Genomic DNA, 22,902 nt, shown 5'->3' on the forward strand with positions numbered 1-22,902 from the left:
TAGTCTTTCTTTTTTTCTGAGACGGAGGCTCGCTCCATCGCCAGGCTGGGGTGCAGTGGCGCAATCTCGGCTCACTGCAACCTCCACCTCCTGGCTTCAAGCAGTTCCCCCACCTTAGTCTCCCAAGTAGATGGGACTACAGGTATGCACCTCCACATTCAACTAATTTTTTGTATTTTAGTAGAGACAGTGTTTCACCATGTTAGCCAGTGTGGTCTCTATCTCCTGACCTCGTGATCCCCCCACCTTGGCTTCCCAAAATGCTGGGATTACAGGCATGAGCTACCATGCCCAGCCAAATAATCTTTCACATGTATATGGAAAGATTGTTTGAGTCATTTGGTAGCAAACCCTGAAGAGAAGTCTTTCATTTTGAACCCCATTCTCCCAATGACAGAAACAGGTGGACCTGTGAGGGGAAGAGGAGGGTGCGAGCAGAACAGCCGTGGAGCAGCGTCATGCTGCTGCGCACTTTCTGTCTTCAATGACATTTCGTCCATAAACACAGCCTTTCAGGGCTTTGAGCCTCCGTTTGTGGATGAGGAAACGGAGGCTCAGGGAGATGATGAAGTAGCTAGCTAGTACAGCACAGCTAGAAACGGGGGAACTGGATTTTGAAGTGGAGTTTGTCTGACTGCGGAGGGCACCTTTGTTCCTGTGGTGTCTCTGCCTTCCTTGCAGGGCAGTGCACATTTCTTGGTTTTCCTTGTAATGATCTGAAATTCTGGAAAATCACCAGGCATGTTGCCTCTCAAGCATGCTTCTATGTCTAAGAGACACACACACACACACACACACACTAGGGAACCATGGTAATGTGATGCTTTTGGTTATTCTTGTGTCATTTCAGTTGGAGGTGGACTCCCTTCATGATCTTAGAGTGGGCAGGGCTGGTGCCCATCAGAGGTCACCAGCCTGCATTCAGATGTGAATACCAGTTTGGTAAAGGACGTGTGTGTGTGCTTGTGCTCACAGTTACAAAGTGGTCCTAGACAGCCTCACCTTGCCCTCCCGGCAGGCTCTCATGTTCTGTACTCATAAGATACCCTTCACACTGCTGATTTATGCTAAAAGTATCCTAATGTTTCTGACAGCTCATGTGTGACAGGAATATAATCCATATTTCTTAGAGCAGCTAATCCAAGTGGCTTATTTCCCTATACTGCTGATAGGGCTATATCTCTTGATGTCGCAGCCCTGGAGATTGTGATGGTAACATATTGTTTCTGGGTCACTAGTTTTGTCTAAAACAGTAGGTTGGAACAGAGTAGCAAAGGTTAATTAAGTTTGTCCATCAAGGTGGGATCAGATATGGATGCCTTGATGTTTCTGGTTCTGAAATCTAAGTTCCTGAATGTGTGGTTGCGGGCATCTTTTCTTCTCATTTCCAGACAATCAAAAAAAAAAAAGGTGTATTTGCTCCAGAAGTAGAGAAAATGTGAAGAGTTGTTAAAAGCTAAAGGCAGCAAAGTAGGTCTTTATACTAAGCAGATGTCTTCATTTCAAATGAGAAAGTTTCGTTGGTTTATTAGAGAGAAATATCAGAAGTATCTGAGGTGACTTATTGTGAATCTTGCCTTCTCTACTGAATCCCTTGGGAGCACAAACGTTATTTGATGTCCCTGAACAGTTTCTTCCTATATTAATGATTACTAAATTATGAAGACTCATGAGATAACAGGACAAGTATCTATAGTATTTCTCAATAGATGCTCATTTTCTTCCTCTGAAATTTGGCTAATCTTATCAGTAACCAGTACTTTCTCAGGAAAATTAACATTAAGAATCTCACCAGTGCAACCCCCTCCACACATACACACACCTTAGTCTTAAGAAGTGTTATAGAATGCCTTCAAGACTGGTAAGTGAGAGAGTGGAGCGTGCTGATCATTATTAACGAAATGTTTAAAATACAACTTTTTTTTTGATGCGTAGTTTACTCTCTCTGCCAGGCTGGAGTGCAGTGGCATGATCTCGGCTCACTGCAACCTCCGCCTCCCAAGTTCAAGCAATTCTCCTGTCTCAGCCTTCAGAGTAGCTGGAGTTATAGGAATGCACTGCCATGCCCAGCTAATTTTTTTGTTTTTAGTAGTGACAGGGTTTTGCCATGTTGGCCAGGCTGGTCTCAAACTCCTGACCTCAGGTGATCCACCTGCCTCGGCCTCCCAAAGTGCTGGGATTACAGGCCTGAGATACCACGCTCGGTCAAAAATACAAGCTTTTTAATGTCCTTTCTCTCCAGCCATTTTACTGAAACTGTTTCTTAGTGGCTTTTATGTAAATGATACTTGCATTTATGTCTGGCTTTATGTGGGTGCAGTTGGGAAGTCAGGGTCTTTATTTTAGATTTGTGAACTAGGCAAATGTAGGCTTCTAACCCAGGAACTGGAAATCCTGCATAGATGAAGGCACTGAGCTAGCCCCAGCCAGACACTGGTCCAAACTGACCACCCCTCTCTCTCTTGTGACCCCCTGAAATGCACAGAAACCCTTTGAGGTTTTAGGAAAAGGAAACATTTTTTTAAATTTGTCTTTTTCTTACTATTTGCCTCTTTTTAAAGGTACTCACATCCCTTTACTTCATTTATACATTGATATCTTTTAAACATTTTAGACTGAGAGTCACAGTAAGAAACTGTATTCCAGTATATATTTACACATACATACACAAACAGCAAGTTTCCTAGAACAGCTCTTACCCCTTACCCAAATTGTATATGCAATGAATTCTCATATATTGTTCTCTTTGCTCTATTCTGTTCTATACCATTCTGCTCAATTCCATACAGTTCTTTAAAACAGATATATATGTATATATCTGTTATATATATATATATATATATATGTAACACACACTGACTACAAACTGAATTATTTGAGGGCCCTATAAAAGGTAGCAGCACTTCTGCCTTTTGGAAAACACGGTCTCAGGAAGTACACTTTGTTCTGTCAGTACCACTGATGGCAGATGGTGAAAACAGTTGAGCAACACAAGTTAAAACATATTTGGACTTTGTAAAATGTCAAACTACTCTTGACTAAAGATAAGCAACATGGACCACTAATAAATACAAATGTAATCCTGATACCATATGGGGTTTCTATCCTTAAAATGTATTTAAGATTGTTGTGGGCTGGGCGTGATGGCTCATGCCTGTAATCCCAGCTCTTTGCAAGGCCCAAGGTCAGAGGATTACTTGAGGCCAGAGGTTCAAGACCAGCCTGGGCAAAATAGCGGGCCCTGTTTCTACAAAAAAAAAAAAAAATTTTTTTAAATTAGCTGGGCTTGCTGTTGTGCGCCTGTGGTTCTAGCTATTCAGGAGCCTGAGGTGTGGGAGGATCATGTAAGCACAAGAGATTAAGGCTGTAGTGGGCTGTGATCATACCACTGTACTCCAGCCTGGGCGACAGAGAGACTCTGTCTCTAAAAGTTTTTTTTTTTAAAAGACTGATGTGAATTTCTCTTCCATGCCCTCTTCACAACTTCTGGGAATTGGGGGAGGGCTTACTTTATATCCTCATGGTCAATTCTGGTTCTGTATTTCCATATGACTTGTTTATTTTTTCATAGTTCATCTTATGGCTGATTTTATTTTTATTTTTAAATCTACTGTGATACAAACTTTCCTGTGGTTGTTTTGAAAACCCCACCCACACATTTTCTTTTGTTTTTGCATGTGTAGTGGGAAATTTGGGGTTTACAACTTAAAATGTCTTAAATGTATCACATGTTAAATGATTGCTTCTCTCTGCCCTGCTGTGTGAGCACCCTCTTCCCCATTCCTCCCCCATTTTCCCCTCCCACCTCTCCTGGGGGCATCTGGAGGAAGAGCTTTCATTTGGTCAAAGGACTATTGTGAACCTGAATGCCCAGCCCCAGGCCCATGCTCCACACAGCACCTTCATCCCTGTCCACTTCTGTTTTTTTTGAAACAGGATCTTGCCCTGTCACCCAGGTTGGAGTCAGTGGGGCAAACACAGCTCACTGCAGCCTCAACCTCCTGGGCTTAAGTGATCCTCCCACCTCAGTCTCCTGAGTAGCTGAGACCACAGGCGTGTGCCACCATGCCTACCTTTTTTTTTTTTTTGAGACGGAGTCTTGCTCTGTCACCTAGGCTGGAGTGCAGTGGCGCGATCTTGGTCACTGCAGCCTCTGCCTCCCAGGTTCAAGCGATTCTCCTGACTCAGCCTCCTTCCTGAGTAGCTAGGATTATACATGCGTGCCACCATGCCCAACTAAGTTTTGTATTTTTAGTAGAGACAGGGTTTCACCATGTTGGCCAAGCTGGTCTTGAACTCTTGACCTCATGTCCCGCCCGCCTTGGCCTCCCAAAGTGCTGGGATTATGGTTTGGGATTACCAAGCCCAGCCAGCTTGCCTAATTTTTAAAATTTTTAGTAGAGATGGAGTCTTACCATGTTGCCTACACGGGTCTCCAACTCCTAGGCTCAAGCAATCCATCTGCCTCACCCTTCCAAGTGCTGATTTACAGGTGTGAGCCAATGGCCTGGCTGAGTCCATACACTATTTCTTTAAACACCAGTTTGCAATTAGGAATGTTATCCTATAGAATAACTCTTCTCATTAAGACTGTTCCCCTTTCTTACATTAATTCCAGTAGAATACAGCTGAGCCATGTTTAGTAAAAACGAGATGACAGTTTGGTCTTCACAAATGCCATTCACCTGGATAGACGCTTCACTTCGATGCAAGACCAGACACTCATCCTATCTAAACTGTTACTAGACAACCAATGACTGGTATTTGGGATTAAAAAAAAAATGAACTCAAACGTTTTTCTGTTTTTTTTTTTAATATTATTGTTACTATAAAATAGGAGGCTAACATGTATAAAAGTAAATGATGGCTCGGATTTACGGTGATGCATATTCTCAACAATTTAATAAAACAGAACTCCAAGCTCTTGGGTTTGCCACAGGGTTAATACTAACACCATGGGCATCCTCCACCAGCCAGCTCTTAACCATGAGTCGTACTCTGGTTCAGAGACTTTGGGTGGGTAATAACATATAAAACATGCCTCTTGCTTGCCAGTGACCACTGCTAATAATAATAGTAGTCATCATTCACTGGAATCCTGGGTTTTTGGGGTTTACTTGGTTTATTTATTTGCTTAGCTTAAAGGAATAAAAAAATAAAACTGTGAGAGGAAACAAGAAGGCATTACATAAAGGAGAAAAATGTATATCCCTTCCGGAAAACTGAGTGGCTCCTCTAATTTCATGGCTGCTTCTGTGTCTCAGCAGCACTTTGCTCTTTTATTCTAGCGGGGGGTGAGGGACTGAACAGGGGTGGAGCCAGGTTAAAGTGAGTTTCTCACCTGGTGCTGTTCAGGCCTTGGGTTGAGTAATTCTGTGTCCTGTGAGAACTGCCCTATGCACTGTATGACAGTCAGCAGCATCCCTGACCTTGACCACTGGATGCCAGTATCAACTCCCTACCCCCTTGTCACAATCAGAAGCATCTCCACATGTTGCCAGATGTCCTGTGGAGGACCAGACTGCCCCTAGATAAGAACTACTGGTTTAAAGTAAAGCGAGTTTCAAAGCCTTTGTTATTTTCCCATTTTGTATAAACCAAAGTAGCTGGGTTGTGATTTTCTTTGTAAAGTTAAAAGAGAGCCGGAAGTGATTTAGTTTGAAATTACATTCTGCCGTACCTTTTCCTGGGTGACTTGCAGCTTTTTTTTCTTCAAAGGACTCAGACTTGCTCTGTCACCCAGGCGGGAGTGCTATGGTGCAATCTCGGCTCACAGCAACCTCTGCCTCCCGGGTTCAAGCAATTCTCCGGCCTCAGCCTCCCAAGTAGCTGGGATTACAGGTGCCTGCCACCACACCCAGCTAATTTTTTGTATTTAGTAGAGACGGGGTTCACCATGTTGGTCAGGCTGGCCTTGAATTCCCGACCTCAGGTGATCCACCCGCCTCAGCTTCCCAGAGTATTGGTATTACAGGCATGAGCCACCACACCTGGCCATGAATTGCAGTTTTAGCATCATGTTTGCATTTTTACATGGCTGCACATACACTTAGAAACGCATAGAACTGCCCTTTATTCTTATGAGCAAGTTGTCACGTGGATGGTTTGTTTGTGGATTATTCTTTGAGGTGGATGTAGCTGAAGTGACTGATGACCTCAGTAGGTTCATGTATTAGTTCGTTCTCCCACTGCTATAAAGCTACTACCCGAGACTGGGTAATTTATAAACAAAAAAGACTTAATTAACTCACAGTTCTGCATGGCTGAGGAGGCCTCAGGAAACTTGCAATCATGGCAGAAGGCGAAGGGGAACCAGGTCCCTTCTCTTTTTCACAGCGGCAGGCAAGAGGAGAAAGAGAACAGGGGAAACTGCCAAACACTTTTAAAGCATCAGATCTCAAGAGAACTCCCTCGATATCGCGAGAACAGATGGGGGAACCAACCACCCGGTGATCCATTCACTTCCTACCAGGTTCCTTCCTCAACACGTGGGTATTACAGTTTGAGATGAGATTTGATACAGAGCCAAACCATGTCAGTTCACATTCTAGTAACCTCAAATGGAGTCTGACCCTTTGTATCTTTTGCTGGAATTCTTTAGAGCTCAGTGACCTTGGGGATTCATTAAGGATAATGAAAGTTTGAGTATAGATAACTAAATTCCTATTTCCAAATAATTCTTGTTATTTCATGTTTCCTGAAAACATGGGAAAAGGAATTAAGGGAAGAAATAAGCATATGCACGGATTTGAAATTCTATTTATTTTCCAGTAAGCGTTAGTTAAGAAAAAAAGAACTTTACTGTTTATCTTAGTCTTTTTGTCAAATAACGTATACATTGGGATGGGCAGCAGTTAGCCAGGCTACTTGTCACACTTAGCCTTTCACATGTTTTAGTTAATATAGGGGATGTTGGGATCTTGTACTTCCAAGGTATGTGGTAATTGTAGAGCACTGGTTCTCAATCTTGGGATCATATTAGAATTACCTGGGATCTTTGAAAATACCCAGGGCACAGGCCACATCCCAGAGTAGTTAAATCAGATTTTCTTGAGTAGAGTTCAGGCATCAGTGCTGGGTTCCCTTCTCACCCTACTCCAGTGAGAGTGAGATTTGAGAAGGAACCAGTGCTACTGTTTACAAATAAAGTTTTATTGGAACACAGCCATGCCCATTCGTTTTACAAATTGCTAGAGACTGTATGGCTTGCAAAGCCTAAAAAATATTTCGTGTTTGTCCATTTACAGTAAAAAGTTTGCTGACCCCTGCTGTAGAATCACAGTTAACATTTTTCAAACATTTTGAAAGGAAGGGTTGTATGAACTTTCATAGGAAAAAAACCCCAACATTTTGCAAGAGCGTTTAGGCTTAAATCCTGTCAGTTTTCTTGTACCCCAGGAAAATTGAAAAGCATTTTCCTTGAAGGACTGACTTGCAGATATTGTCAACCTGAAGGAGATGTGACACACTCAGCATCCAGAGCAGGAGGCTCCATTGTTTAGATTATGGCTTACGTTGGCACCTTGCTTCTAATTCAGTGTTCATTACTCGGACTGTGTAATTGACTTGAGGAAGCCTATGGAGACAGACATGGCTCTTTAATTCAAAGTGTGTTTGAGTTTGTTTTTACTGCTGCAGCAGATGTAGATGGCAGCAGACCCCAGAAAAAAATCTTTTAGTTCTGGGGAATTTTGTGTATAAAAATAAAAAAGAATAAAAATTTAAAATTGCTGTTTACATATTTTCACTCTTCAGTTCAGCTGGAAACTGGTTGTAAACAACTGGTAAATGGTAAAAAAAAATTACCTTTTTTTTTTTTTTAAGCTGGGCGCAGTGGCTCACGCTTATAATCTCAGCACTTTGGGAGGCCGTGGTGGGTGGATCACTTGAGGCCAGGAGTTCGAGACCAGCCTGGGCAACATGGTGAAACCCTGTCACTACCGAAAATACGAAAATTAGCCAGGCGTGGTGGCATGTGTCTGTAGAATAGGTGTCTGTAAGTCTTGGGCAACAGAGCAAGGACTCTGTCTCAAAAAGAAAATTTTTTCGAAGATTTTTTCCTTTGGTCATGGGCTCCCAGAGACCCTAAGTATGAGCGGAAAGATTACTTATTCTAGTCCCTGGGCATCAGCAGTATCAGCATCTCCACCCCAGTCTTAACTACATCAGGACCTGCATTTTAATAAGACCCCCTGACCATTCGTACCCACAGTGAGAGATGCTGGGAATCATTGCAGATGTAACAGGGTGTGTGTAGTAAACAGCTACCAGGATTGTTCCTTTTCTTTTAAATGGTTTAATGGCTCCTTAATAGGCTCTGCTGACATGGTCTCACTCATTAGGGTGGTAGCCAGTTTTTTCTTTTTAGCTATTTTCCAAGTATAGTGTCTTTAACCTTCATTTAGTAAAGATGTATTGTGATGGTAGAAAGTGAAAACGGAGTGATTGGCCTAGAAGAAACACTGTTTAATATACTTTAGAAAAACAAACTAGAAAGGATAGAGGGGACTTGCCCAGGTACAATCACATGGAATGGGTCCTCTTTGCTTCTCCAGAAGAAGTAATCCATTCATCAGAACATAAATTTGAGCTGAGGAGCAGTAGGAGGATCAAAAATAAATTCCTTGAGCTGCTCAAAGCATCTGGCAGAAATCAGGGACTTAGCCCTTTCTACCAAGCAGCACCATCATACCCAAAGTACACTTAGGCCAGTGTTAGTTGGTGAACTGTCCAGAATGTAGATGTTCATAGAAAATCTTGAGGAAACCCAGTGCCTCATTTTACACTACCAGGCTCTGTCAAGTTAGAACGATTTTCTTTTTCAAGGAGCATTTAAACTATTTGATTGAAAAACGTGATTTTGAATTATTATGGTTTATCTTGAACATTCCCTTAGATTGACTTTTATTTAAAAGTGAGTACTATCTAAATGTATTTATTTATTGATTTTTTGAGACAGAGACTTGCTCTGTTGCTAGGCTGGAGTGCAGTGGTGCGATCTTGGCCCACTGCCATCTTCGCCCCCTGGGTTCAAGTGATTCTTTGGCCTCAGCCTCCCAAGTAGCTGGGATTACAGGCGTACGCCACCACACCCAGCTAATTTTTTTGAATTTTGTTTTTAGTGGAGACGAGGTTTCACCACGTTGACCAGGATGGTCTTGATCTCCTGACCTTGTGATCCACCCGCCTTGGCCTCCCAAAGTGTTGGGATTACAGGCGTGAGCCACTGCACCTGGCCCTAAATTCAATTTTTTAAAGACTGTATAAATAACTGAAGCCCAGCTCTGTTGTTGCCATTCTGAAGATGTGATCACGAGTTGAGTGCTCAATGTTTGTACCAGGGTCTACATGTTCATGGATGTGGGTCTTACACAATCACAGTCAGCAGCAGGGCCAAGAAAGTGGAAATGGGGGGGTCCTTATCCACTGATAAGTCATATCTTCTTAGTTTTGAATAAGAGTTAGGAAACCCAAAGGTAGGGTCTGGTTGCCAGAAAAAAATGAATAACTGCTGAGCTCACGTGCAGCTGCCACTGCTCTGGAGGACACGCGTGCCTCCTCACTGCCTTCCCAGTTTCACTCTGCTTCATGTGTCCAGTGAGCAGAATCCAAATCACCTCCAGAATCCAGATCTCAGACTCCTGTTCGTTGCTGCAGGAAACAGCACAGAAGGAGCTGAGAATAGACACTGAGTAACAGGATCCAGCACGGCATTGTGCTGATATCAGGGCTTCCCATTACTCATGGTTTGCCTGTTGTTTTACAGTCATTTCAAGTACTCTCCTTAGATGAACACTGTAAGGTAACCAAGATAAAACGCCAGCTTTACCCATGAAGAAACATGGGAAGAGGCCTGATAACTTGCTCCTGGTCAAACAAGTTTGTCAGTGTTACCGCAGATTGTGTTATCTCCTACGCAGCACTCTCCCCTCTCCACCACCCTGCTCTCATTCGTACTGGTTAACGGAGCACCGTATGACCAGAAGAAATTTCAGGGGTGCTTTAGAGGGGACCCTAAGATAGAAAGGGCAGCATCATAATTTTAGGGCCAGTGCATTGGAGGAGCATATTCATGGTTGAGGTCACTTCCAACTTAAATAGGCCATTCCCTTAATCCACTTGTTTGTTTGGTTTGTTTATTTATTTATTTATTTATTTATGGAGACAGGGTCTTGCTCTGTTGCCCAGGCTGGAGTGCAGCAGTGCAAGTAATCATGGCTCACTGCAGCCTCAACCTCCTGGGTTCAACTTCCCACCTCAGCCTCTTGAGTAGCTGAGATCTCACTCGTGCACTATCACACCTAGCCAATTTTTTTTTATTTTTATGTAGAAAAGAGGTTTCACTGTGTTGCCCTGGCTGGCCTTGAACTCCTGGGCTCAAGCAGTCCTCCCGCCCTGGCCTTCCAAAATGGGAGTATAGGCATGAGTCACCATGCCCAACCTGTTCCCTTATTTTAAAGAATTAGATAATTCTTGTACTAATTGTGACATGCAATGTTGGTTTCAATATATTTCTTCTTTTTTCTTAAGCAGATGAAGAACATGGAGAACCGCCATGCAATGAGCTCCCAGTACAGGATGCATTCTTACTACCCACCTCCCTCTTACCTGGGCCAGAGCATGCCTCAGTTCTTCACATTTGAGGATGGTCCCTCTTACCCAGAAGCCAGGCCGAGCGGTAGGTATCTGGTCACAGACTGGGTTTGGGGTTGAGAGAGGTTGGCTCTCCAGTATTGGGTCATTAGCTGTCTCTAATGGCTTAGCTATTAGTAGTTGTTGGAAAGTTTATTGCTGCATGAAGCTTAAATAAGTATTCTTTAAAGAATTTAGTTATACAATGACTTTGCTTTGCTTGATTCTTAATATCATGGTTTTTTTCCTTTCTGGATTCCTGGAGTGACAGCAGTAAGATGAGAGACTCCCCTTTGGAAGCTAAAATGTATTTTATGGAGGGTCAATGTGAAATACTGGGGCACTTTAAATGTGGTTCAAGACCTGGTATTTTTTGTGAAGTGAGTTTCTGTATATTGAAAACTCATTTCCCAAAGACTTTCATTTTAAAATTGAAGGCATATTCATCTTTTTGGGGAAAAATAAAATAACATAATAAAACATTTTTGAATACAATAGATCTCAGAGTTTATGCAGTAGCAATGCAAATAACTCTGATATAATGGCTTTAAAATAAAAAATGACTATTTAATGAATCAAAGCACTTTGAAATATATAGTTCCTTAACCTCTCCCTAGCATTTTCACTGTGGTGAGAGGCAGGTCTTTACAGCTGCTGCATTTCCAGATCCTGTGTTTGAGTTCTTTATAGTTAAGCATCATCTTTTGATGAAGGAAAGTGAGAAACATACATGATAGGTAGTAAGTGGAAATCAGGGCAGTGGTGAGTGTCTTGGAAGAGAAACCAATCAAGAAGAACTTACCTTTTACAAAATAAAAAGATATATTCATTTTCTGAATAGCTTGACTCTCTAGAGAACTTGTTGCGTTGCGAAACAAGTGAGAATCAGAACTGTGCTTCATTTCCAAATTTAGAGCCATAAAGTCTAAAATAGCTGGGCAAGTTATGCTTTATTTACCATATTAACATACAATAAAGGACTTCTATTAGTATGAAACATATAGGTCATGGGAGCCTCTATAGTTTGAGCTGCTGAGAGGCCCAAGTGCACATTGTTGATTGCAGTTTTACTTTTATTAAAAATCACTTTCTGTTGGGAGTGGACAAGCACAACTCTGCTTTAAGAGTATTCATACTGTGTAATGTGTGCCCATAGGTCCTGCTTTAAGAGTATTCATACTGTGTAATGTGTGCCCATAGGTCCTGCTTTAAGAGTATTCATACTGTGTAATGTGTGCCCATAGGTCCTGCTTTAAGAGTATTCATACTGTGTAATGTGTGCCCATACATAGGTCCTGCTTTAAGAGTATTCATACTGTGTAATGTGTGCCCATAGGTCCTGCTTTAAAGGTATTCATACTATGTAATGTATGCCCATAGGTCCTTCTCTCATACTGCTTTTGAGTCTATATATTTATTTGGTATATAAGCTCCCTAAGGACAAACCACATTTTCTATACCTTCTTACCTGCTATGATGCCTTTTATTTGTTATTTGTTGATTGAGTGAATGAATGAATGAATGAATCTGGTATTATTTTCAACCGAGCTTGCCCTGTAAGGGAGCACAAGCATGAAAGGTTAGAATCCTAGTTGGCCTGTCTGTTGGAGCCTCTGCACAATTTGGGGATGAAGCAGTTAAAGGAACATTTGTTTATACAGAAAATTTAGAATGAAACCCACTTTCAGGAAGAAATTGCCTGAGCTTCTTACTCCAGGAATAATGGAATGTTTTGAGAAGCACTGGTGTTCTTGAGACAAAGGTGTAAATTCAGAGCAAGGCAGTAAGACAAAAATATAAGAGGCAATTTATTAGAGCAGAGAGGAGTGAATTTGGAGAGGAGCAGTAGGCATTTGAATTTACGGCAGAAAAGGAAGCGACTCAGAAGGAAAGAGGTTACAGTCCAGGAAAGAAAAACAGGTGAATACCATCTACAATTTCTTATAACTTTTCTGGCCATGTGTTTATTTGAAAGAGATAGTGTGTGAGGAGGCCCCAGGCTTAAATTCCTGGTGCCCCTCTAACTCACTAACAATTAAGTAGGAGGCTTAAGCTTCAGAAACGAGGGCTGGGAAGATTTACAGTAAAATCTCAGCACTATCTACTTTGGAATTGTCTTCAAGAAGGAGTGTCTAAATACATAGAAAATGAAAATCCCAGCTAATTTTTAAAAGAGATGTGGCTTAATGCCTTCCAAATGTATGCTCTCTTGGGGTTTTTTATAGTGCGTGAAATTTTTACAAAGCAAGTGGGCAGGTAAAGGAAACACGGTGTTTGGAGGTGAGTAAGGGCACCTCAAGGGTCATCTCATGGGACACTGAATCCTCAATTTTACCGGCATTGACACAGTAGGGAGTTCTTCAAGGGCATGTTAGCTCCTGTGGGAACCAGGGCTGAGGCTAGGGACAGGAAATGATGGGAGGGGATGCGGACATCAGTATATTGATTTGTGAGATATTGGCAAAGGCTGGCTGATAACCAACCATTTAGCAGATCCATCAAGTTTAAGTTCCTTTAGTTCATTGTTTTAATAGATAAGTTATTATTTATTCTAAGTAGGGACTTCTGAATAACTTGAAAAACAGTGTTATTAGTAGTTTTAATGTCTTCTTTAAAGTGTTACTCAAGTACAAATCTGCACACTAAATCCATGTTTCTTCAGTTTTTAAAAAAATAAATTTAAGCTGGCCAGGTGTGGTGGGTCACACCTGTAATCCCAACACTTTGGGAGGCCGAGGTGGGCAGATCACGAGGTCAGGAGTTTGAGACCAACCTGCCCAATATGGTGAAACACGATCTCTTCTAAAAATACAAAAATTAGCCAGGCGTAGTGGCATGCACCTGTAATCCCAGCTATTCATGAGGCTGAGGCAGGAGAATTGCTTGAACCCCGGAAGTGGAGGTTGCAGTGAGCCGAGATCCCACAACTGCACTCCAGCCTGGGTGACAGAGTGAGACGGGGTCAAAATAAAATAAAATAAATAAAAATTTAAGCTTAGCCTATCATATAAAAAAATGAGTCCAAATTCAGTGTTTTCCTTTGCGTTTGCTAAAGCTGGCAACATGAAAATTGAATGTTGCAGGGGGCAGGGGAGAATTTTATAGGGAAAGTTCTCCCTTTTGTCATGTTACTACTTTTTAATGCTTTTCTTTGTAAAGGGTAGGAGCCATTCTTTCTTTCCTTATCTTGAAAGACGTTACCAGGTAGCTCAGAGGGATGATGGAGTCAGATCATGTAGGTCTTTCTAAGCTATTGCAAGCAATTAGGCTTTTATTTCAAGTTAGATGAGGGTTCAAGCACAGGGTGATTTGTCCGTCTTGTGCTTTGAAATGATCTTATAGACTATAGGGATGCAAAAGTGGAAACTGGGAGACCGGTTAGAAAGTGATGGCAGTAATTCTGCCAAGAGAAAATGGTTGCTGAGTGAGAGTCAGAGCATGGTGGTGATGATGGGTGTCGAATTCTGGATATATATTGAAGATAGAACCAACAAGATTTGCTGTTGGGCTTTGGATGGGACAGGAAGAGAAGAGTGAAGGAAGACTTCTTAATTTTTGACCTGACCAAATAGAAGATTGGAGTTTCAATTATTGAGGTAAAGAAGACTATAGGAAAAATACATTCGTGGGCATTAAGGGTTTAACTTTGTATATGCTAAGTTTGAGATGTCCATGAGCCACCCAAGTGGATTGTTGATTAGGGGTTGGATGTGTGGAGTCTGAGGTGGAGGGAAAATATCTCTGCTGGAGTTGAAGAGTTGGGGGTTCAGTGCATAGGTGTTATTTGAAGTTAGTGTGATGAGATCATTTGGAGAGGTGAATGTAGGTAGAGAATAAAGAACCAAGGACTGAACCCTGGGTATCTCCAGTGGTTATGGCCCTGTAGATGATGAGGATTAGCAAAGACAAGAGGGAGAAGGAGCAGGCTGTGAGGCAGGAGGGAAGCTGTGGGTGAGTGGTGCCTTAGAAGCCAAGTTAGAGGATTTTAATGAATAGAGCCAAAGAGTGCTGGTAGGTGAAATGAGATGAGAACAGGAATTGATCATTGGCTGTTGCAAGGCGAAAATGATTGATGACCTTCTGAGTGCCACTTTGGTGGGAGGTGGGAACCAAAGCCTGCCCACATATTCAGGAGCGCATGGGAGAGAATTGGGGTAGTGAGCACAGGCAACTCTTCAGGAGTTTTACTGTAAGAGGAATAGTGGGATGGGGCATTAACCTGTGGGGAAGTGAGTTCAAGGAAGGGCCTTGGTTCTCTTTAAGGGAGATTTCATAATAGGCTTGTATGCTGGTGAGGGTGATCCCAATAAAGGGAGCATTTGTGGATACAGGGAGTGAGTGCATGGGGGCACAATGTAGGGGTGACCCTGAGCAAGCCAGGTGGGCTGGGATCCAAGGGTTTGCAGAGGGAGGCCATGGTCTGGTGTGGGTCTAGGGGTGCTTTGTTACATGTCTAAGAGGGGAGATAAAAAATATAGAGGAAGCAAACTTTATAGCAATTTGATAGAGCAGTTTTGTCTCTTGTGTTTAATGAAATACTGGGGTTTATGTTTTTTGTCTTTCATTTTTCTAGTAGCCCATTTTTTTTATTGAGGGAAAATCCACCTCACATAAAATTAACTATGAACCATAATTAAAGTGTACAATTCATTGGCATTTGGTACATTCATTCTCCCTTCCCCAGCCCCTAGGTAATCACTGACCTGCTTTCTGTCTCTATGGATTTGCCTATGGAATCTCATAACATGCAGCCTTTTGTGTCTTGTTTCACTTAGCTTAAATGTTTTCATGATTCATCTACACTGTTATATAGATCAGTATTTCATTCCTTTTTGTGGCTCAATATCATTCCATAGTATGGATGAATATACCCTATTTTGTTTAGTCATTCATCAGTTGAGGGACATTTGTGTTGTTTCCACCTTTTGGCTAATGTGAATAGTGCCACTTTAAACATTTGTGTACAAGTCTTTGTTTGAATATCTGTTTTCATATCTTCTTGGTGTATGCCTAGAAGTGGAATTGCTGGGTCTTATGGTAAGTCTGTATTTAATTTTTGAAGAACATGTTACTGTTTTCCACAGCAGCTGCATTGTTTTACATTCTAATCATAACATATGAGGCTTCCAGTTTCTCCACATCCTTGCCAACACCTGTTTCCATTTAAAAAATAGTTTCCAGCCTGAGCAACATAGTGCGACCCCATTGCTACAAAAATTTTTTTTTTTTTTTTAGTTAGCTGGATTTGGGCTGGGCCCAGTGGCTCATGCCTGTAATCCCACCACTTAGGGAGTCTGAGGCAGGTGGATCACGAGGTCAGGAGTTCAAGACCAGCCTGGCCAACATGATCAAACCCTGTCTTTACTGAAAGTGCAAAAATTAGCTGGGCATGGTGGTGCATCCCTATAATCCTAGCTACTCAGGAGGCTGAGGCAGAGAATTGCTTGAACTCGGGAGGTGGAGGTTGCAGTGAGCCGAGATCCCCCCACTGCACTCCAGCCTGGGCAACAGAGCAAGACTCTGTCTCAAAAAAAATTAGCCGGGTTTGGTAGCATGTACCTGTAGTTCTAACTACTTGGGAGAGTGAGGCAGGAAGATCACTGGAGCCCAGGAGTTTCTGCACTGCACTGCAGCCTGGGCAACAGAGCAAGACCCTGAGACCCACACTGCACCCAGCACTCCAGCTCTGTAGCACAGGCAGGGGTGCGATTAAAGCTCACTGCAGCCTCAACTTCCCAGGCTCAGGTGATCCTCCCACCTCAGCCTCCCAGGTAGCTAGGACTACAGGTGAGCACCACAACACCCAGCTAATTTTTTGTATTTTACGTAGAGATGGAGTTTTGCCATGTTGCCTAGGCTGGTCTTGAACTCTTGGGCTCAAGCAATCGTCCCACCTCGGCCTCCCAAAGTGCTGGGTTTACAGATGTGAGTCACCACACCTGGACAAGGAAAAAATTTGGAGGGCTCTAGTAATTCATTTTTATTGTATTTTACCAAAGTATCAGATCACAGTGGGTTGGAAATGGAAAAAAAAAAATTAAAGCAGTCCCCTCCTGCTCCACAGATAGTTTGAAGATCACTTATCTCATGCCCAGATGGAGGGTTGGCTTATGTAAGAGTATGGCCACTTTATAGTAACAGATGCAAGCTGTTCAGGAAGTGGTAGTGGGAACAGCTTTGAAACTATGCTTCCCCAACTGCGGATGAAGAGAGATTCCACAGCAGCCCCTCTGTTTTAACTGTTGCACTTCTGTCTAGACGTGGGTGGCACTGAACATCTGAGAACAGGCATCGTTCTCTGCATGTTGAATTCTTGAGTATAAGTTCCTGGAGTACGTGGTTGGCTCACACTTGCCAAAAGGTTTAGTTAGGTTTCAGATGGTGAAGGTAATACACTTAGATATTTTTGTTTATTTATTTTGTGATTTCAGTTTAAAGGTTAGAAATGGTGACTTATTTCTTTTGGTTCTTTAGCTTCTTCCAACTCAGAGTGGTAGCCTACCATGCAACCTCAGCCTTCCTTCACATCCAAGCTGCACTCTTCAAGAGAAAGAAACATTTGAAGTGTTTCTTACAGATCATGAAGTGTTCATATATTACCTAACACACACAGGCTGTCAGCAGCTCTATGAAGTGAGTTGCAGAGCATCTGTATTTTACTCAGAGGTCAGATGGCCACCGTCAGTGACAGGCCCTGTGGAGGTGAAGGCCTCATGCTCCTCTGTTTTGTGTGAGCAGCTTGCAGAGGCCTCTGCGCTCCCAAATACGACTTTTCCAATCCATTTGGCATTAGTGATGTTGTGGGCCAGGAAGTCTAGCAGTGCCTGATTTCAGTGATGCCATAGGCCTCTCCTTCATGATGACCAGGACTGCATGCAAAGTGGTAGCTTGCACCTCAGGGCGTAGACTTGCTTCATGCTGCATGTCAGAGTTGGACTTTTAGGAAAAGGTCATCTGGCTGCACCTTCCAGTTATGCAGGTGAGAACACTGAGGCAGACCCTTTCTGTTGGGAGCACCCTCAGATCTACTTGCTCTTGATACAGAATGCCGAAGGTGCCCTTTATGCGAGGTGAGGTGACATTCTGCGACAAGTGGCCATGTAGGGTGGTAGAAAATTCTGTGTGTAGAATCTGAATGGGGCCCATGACTTGGCAGGTTATATGGCAGTACCAGATGCTTCCCTGAGAGCCTCAGTTTCCCTACCTGCTGAGAGAGGGTGAGGATATTGGCTCTGTGGAGGCCACACCAATGTTGTGAGGATGAAATGGTGTCTAATGTACAAACAAGCTCAATAATCACAAAAATGCAGGGAAAGGATGGCAGGTGTTATCATGGCTTTCCACCATTGTTTTCCTTCAAGGGCAGTGTGGCCATTTCACATAGCTCTTCTTGTAAGGGTGAATGATGCTTTCGAAATGTTTTCGAGTTTGTCTCTGGCATGAAGGAGAATGGGCCAGGGAATCAGAGGGCTGCATTTGTTGTGTGTGCATTCTGCCCTGAGCCATATTTCTCAGTCAGTAGGAGCGAAAAACATCAACCCTTATCTTTCTCTGCTTTAAGGAAAGCTGAATGTGTTTTAAGCAACGTTTAGAAAACGTTGAGTTTAATTTAAACTTGACACTTTAGAAATAACTTATTATTCGCTAAATTTCAAAGAAAAGGTAAATCTGTTTTCCTTATGTGACCGTTTCATTCTCAGCTTTAGCTTGGAACAGAGAAGTAAGTAGAGCTTTCAGTCGCAGCAAGGCCAGTGAATGGAAGGGTGTTGGAGCCATCTCAGGAGAGGAGGTCTTGCTCAGGTCCCCAGGTTTGGAGGCAGTAGTAAGATGAACAGTCTCTCTTTTTTTTTGATACGGAGTCTCTGTCTCCCAGGCTGGAGTGCCGTGCCGTGATCTCAGCTCACCACAACCTCCATCTCCTGAGTTCAAGTGATTCTCCTACCTCAGCCTCCTGAGTAGCTGGGATTACAGGTGCATGCCACCATACCCAGCTAACTTTTGTATTTTTAGTAGAGACGGGATTTCTCCATGTTGGCCAGGCTGATCTCGAACTCCTGACCTCAAGTGATCTGCCTGCCTCGGCCGCCCACAGTGCTGGGATTACAGACATGAGCCCCTGCGGCTGGCCTGATCAATCTCTTAGAGCTTCAGTTACATCTGGAAAGGGGAAAACAATAATAACAGATGTATCTATTTTTATATGTGGATCACATAAGGAAGTATGTAAAAGTATGGCAGAATCTGTCAACTCTCCTGTTCTTGTATGTAGACCCTTTACTATGGTGTACGTATCTTTCTATTTCAGCAAGTGCCTGGCAGTGGGCTGAACAAATGAAAATGATTACTATCATTAAGGAGGGCTAAGCCTGTGTGTATCACGATTCTTGAAATTAGCTAGACATCATAATCTGCCAAGTGAGGAAGATGGAGCATACTAATTTTAAGCAGATAATAAACATTTGGAAATGGCAGCTTTAAATATGTATTTTTAATACATTACACTTATGATATGTTTGGCAAGTAAAACACACTGGTGCTTTACAGGGAATGTGAAGAAGACCAGCAGGTCCCTTTATGCCTAAAGAATAGTGCAGAAGCAAGCTGACATGAGGACAAGTGGATTTCTTTGTATGGAGAAACCTCTTTCTCTTTCTCCATACAAAGAGCACCCCACAAGGCAAACTGTGGGCAAGATTGAGAGCCGTCGGGCTCCTAACGTGTCCTCTGTGTAAAATGCTGCCATTTGACAAAGGCTGTACCAGGCTATAGTCTGGAAATAGCATGCACTTCCCAGGGGCCTACCTCAGGGAGGTCAGACTCACTCATGTAAGGATAAGGTCTATTCACTGCAGCACGTTAGCAAGAATTATCAGGTTGTGTGCCCACACGGAGGGTCAGCTTTGTACTCGTCTGGGTGCCTGGCATCGTGCAGTATTCTCAGACGGTTCCTGGGATGGTTTGTTGTTTCTTACTCATTTAAGAAACAAACGGTGGAATATTTTCTGTTTGTTCCTCATCTACCTGGAGTTAGTTTTTCTGGTGAAGCACCCAGTGAAATAAACCAGACACCAACAAACATGGGGAACTGTCCCCAGGCCACAGACATCTTGGATTTATGGCGTAGAATCTTCCCTTTGGAAAACTTGAATTTTAGGGACTTAATTTTTATATGCAACTTTTATTTGATTAAGAATGCAGCCCTGCCAGAGCGTCAGAGGTGCTTATTCAATATTCACACTTAACAGAGAGGGTGGGTGTGCAGGCAGAGTTCCGTAACTTCCTCTAAGCCCTGTTGCTAGTATTTGAGAGGAGGAGCCAGCCTACGAGCTCAGATCCCTGAATCACTTTCCTGGGTTCTCTTTCTTCTAGTATATCCTGTGTTTTTCTTTTCATTTCCTTCCTTTTCTTTTTCTTTATTTACAAACACATGTGTAGTTCTTCCAGTGCCTGTAAGACAATGTCTTCCACTCTATGTATAACTCATTTAATTTTCTTAATAATGCTATTATCCCCATTTTACAGATGAGGACACTGAGACATAGAGACAATGCCTGTTAGGTAGGGGAGGGAAGGGGCCCTGTTCCCGTGTGGCAGATGGAGGAACTGCAGCTCAGTGATGATGCAGTTTATCTGAGGCCTCACTGGGCTACAGTCTAGCACCCATGTCTTAAGTATTTTCAACGATATGCTGGCTGTGATTGGGTTCAAGAGTGCACTTGGGAATATTCTATCTGCAGGGACTAAAGGCATGGATGCAGTTTCTTCAGCTGAAGTGATGAGATTCCAAAACCTGCTCTGTTAGCACATGCCTTATGCAGAAATGCCCCCATCTGGGGGTGTCTTTCTGTAGCCCATTAGTGCCATAGTAAAAAACTCAAAAGCAAACTTAAACCCTTCAGCATATCAGATGTGGTATTTATCTTTACATTGCTATTCCCAAAGCTCAGTATAAACTTTAAGATACCTTTATTAGCACAGTAAAGTAACTTTTAATTTTGTGGTTATTTTTGAATTTTCCTTTTATTGAATAAGAGAGAGTCAAGTGGGAGGGGTTAACATTTGCTAAGGGCAGGAATCACAAAATTAAATAGTGATTAGCTTTGAATCGTAAGTGCAAATAGAAACACAAGTACTCCAAAAATATTTATTTTCTTTTTTCCCTGTGGGCATCAGCTGTTAAGTGGTTACATATCCTAATTGTTATTTTATTGTTAAAATTACTGTGACTAAGAGGCCGGCCAGTTTTCCTCAGAAGATTTTTTTTTTTTTTTTTTTTTTTAGAGTCTTGCTCTGACACCCAGACTGGAGTGCAATGGCACAATCTTGTCCTACTGCATCCTCCACCTTCCAGGTTCAAGCGATTCTCCTGCCTCAGCCTCCTGAGTAGCTGGAATTACAGGGTGTACCACCAAACCTGACTAAATTTTGTATTTTTAGTAGAAACAGGGATTCACCATGTTGGCCAGGCTGGTCTCAAACTCCTAACCTCAGATGATCTGTCAAACTCCTGACCTCAGATGATTCCAAAGTTATGGGATTACAGGCGTGAGCCACCGTGCCCCGCCAGAAGATAAGTTTTGAGGAAGATGTTATTTAATCTCCACATAGTCTGTCAGTGGCTTATCACGGGATTGCTTTTACGTCTTTAATTTATTCTTTAAAAGCTATAGATTCAGTACACAGAGCAACTACACAGAAATTTTCATTTTGGCTAAAGATTGCAGCCTAGAGCAGACATGGAGTTGTGGGGGGTGCGGGGGGGGGGTGAGAGAGAGAGAGAGAGAGAGAGAGAGAGAGAGAGAGAGAGAGAGAGAGAGAGAGAGAGAGAGAGGGAGGGAGAGAGAGAAAGAAAGAAAGCAGAAAAGCTCTGGAAACTACATTTTAGGAATTCCTAAATGCTCTGACATAGGTTGAACATAATTACTAGAAAACATTGCTTGTCTATGTTGTCAATGCTGATGTTATTATCTTCATGGGATTTAGGTGTGGCAGTGAGTTCCCTACTTGTCTGCTTGGTAGAGGGTCCCAAGTCTCTTTTGGGCACATCACAAGTCATCAAGTTTGCCAGTTTCTGTTACTCATTTAGAGACCATTTGTATTTAAACATCCTGAAGAACTGGCATCTGTCTGCTGGGCCCTTCTTGGATGTGACAGTAGCCAGTTGGGTTAGAGCATCCAGCATCATCACTCATAAGATTTCCTCATTTGAATCTGACTTGAATCCACAGGACCCTAGCAATTTTTTTCAGGGATGGCGTGGAGTACTTATGGAGTTTATTTTCCCTGCTAGGCTCTTCAGAAGCATGGCCCAGGCCAAGTACAACTTGAATAACCTTCAGGAAAGCTGTGCTGTCCTTCTGTCGGCCGCTGTCTTTGAAAATTGCCTCCAGAGTTAGTGAGCAGGAACAGTTAAGATTTACAAACAATGATGAAGCTTGTCATGCATCTTTCACCATTCATCATCCAGGTGCCGTGCCTGGGCGGTGAAGTGTTCTTCATAAAAACCAGCTCAGTGTGAAATACACCTCGCTGCAATGTTTACTGCTTTGAAGCTCGTCAGCGGCCCTTTATAGTAAATCCAGATTGCGATGTGACATTACAGTATATCATTGCCCGGCGCGGTGGGGTTTACACTAGGAATGAGTGCAGTGCACACCAGATGAGGTGTCCAAATTGAGTTATGTCAGAATTTGGCTGTTATATGGGGATAGCTTTTGTTTTCTGAACACTGAAAGTTAGCTTTATATGTATTTATATTTATGTATAGGCATATACTTCCCATCCTGCCCATATACACAGGGTATATACCATAGATGCTGAGGTCAGGTTCCAAATGCACTTCCTGGTGTAAAGAATGGTGACCAGATTTTATGTACCTTCCAAACTGTTGTTCATCGAAATTGGCATAAATGGAATCTTTTGGGGGAAGTAGAGTAGATAGTTATTTCCATTTAGAAGCAGCTTTGATTTTGCTGCATGTGAAGTGACCATATTTGCCATCCTTTCTTATGAAAACTTGGAACACTTTCTCCTGGGAGTACTGTGGTACACTGGAATGTCCCTTTGATGGGAGGGCAATGAGGAGAAACCCATATAACTGTTGCCACCCGTTGTGGAGCGTCTTTCCTGTCCGGTTGAGCATATCTGCTTGGGGAGGTATGCTAAGTCGGTGGCTTACTTATTATTTGTTTTAGTGGGTATCAAAATCGTAGTGCTGCCTACTGTTATCTTGAAAGATGCTGCTTCCAAGAGATTGATGGTGTTTTAGCG

The 22,902-nt window shown here is 42.6% G+C and overlaps 1 protein-coding gene across 2 annotated transcripts in view; it reads left to right on the top strand.

Moving 5' to 3' along the window:
• The window catches only part of DMRT1 (doublesex and mab-3 related transcription factor 1), a 130,168-nt gene that overhangs the window by 63,799 nt on the left and 43,467 nt on the right, over window positions 1–22,902 (top strand). The window contains exon 4 of one of the 2 annotated variants that reach the window (XM_008996345.5): window positions 10,531–10,678. In XM_008996345.5, the coding sequence (XP_008994593.4) occupies window positions 10,531–10,678 (148 nt within the window). The remainder of the gene's footprint in view (window positions 1–10,530; window positions 10,679–22,902) is intronic. The other variant, XM_002742915.6, reaches the window with a different exon arrangement.

The sequence above is a fragment of the Callithrix jacchus genome, chromosome 1, assembly GCF_049354715.1.
Source record: "Callithrix jacchus isolate 240 chromosome 1, calJac240_pri, whole genome shotgun sequence".
Taxonomy (NCBI): domain Eukaryota; kingdom Metazoa; phylum Chordata; class Mammalia; order Primates; family Cebidae; genus Callithrix; species Callithrix jacchus.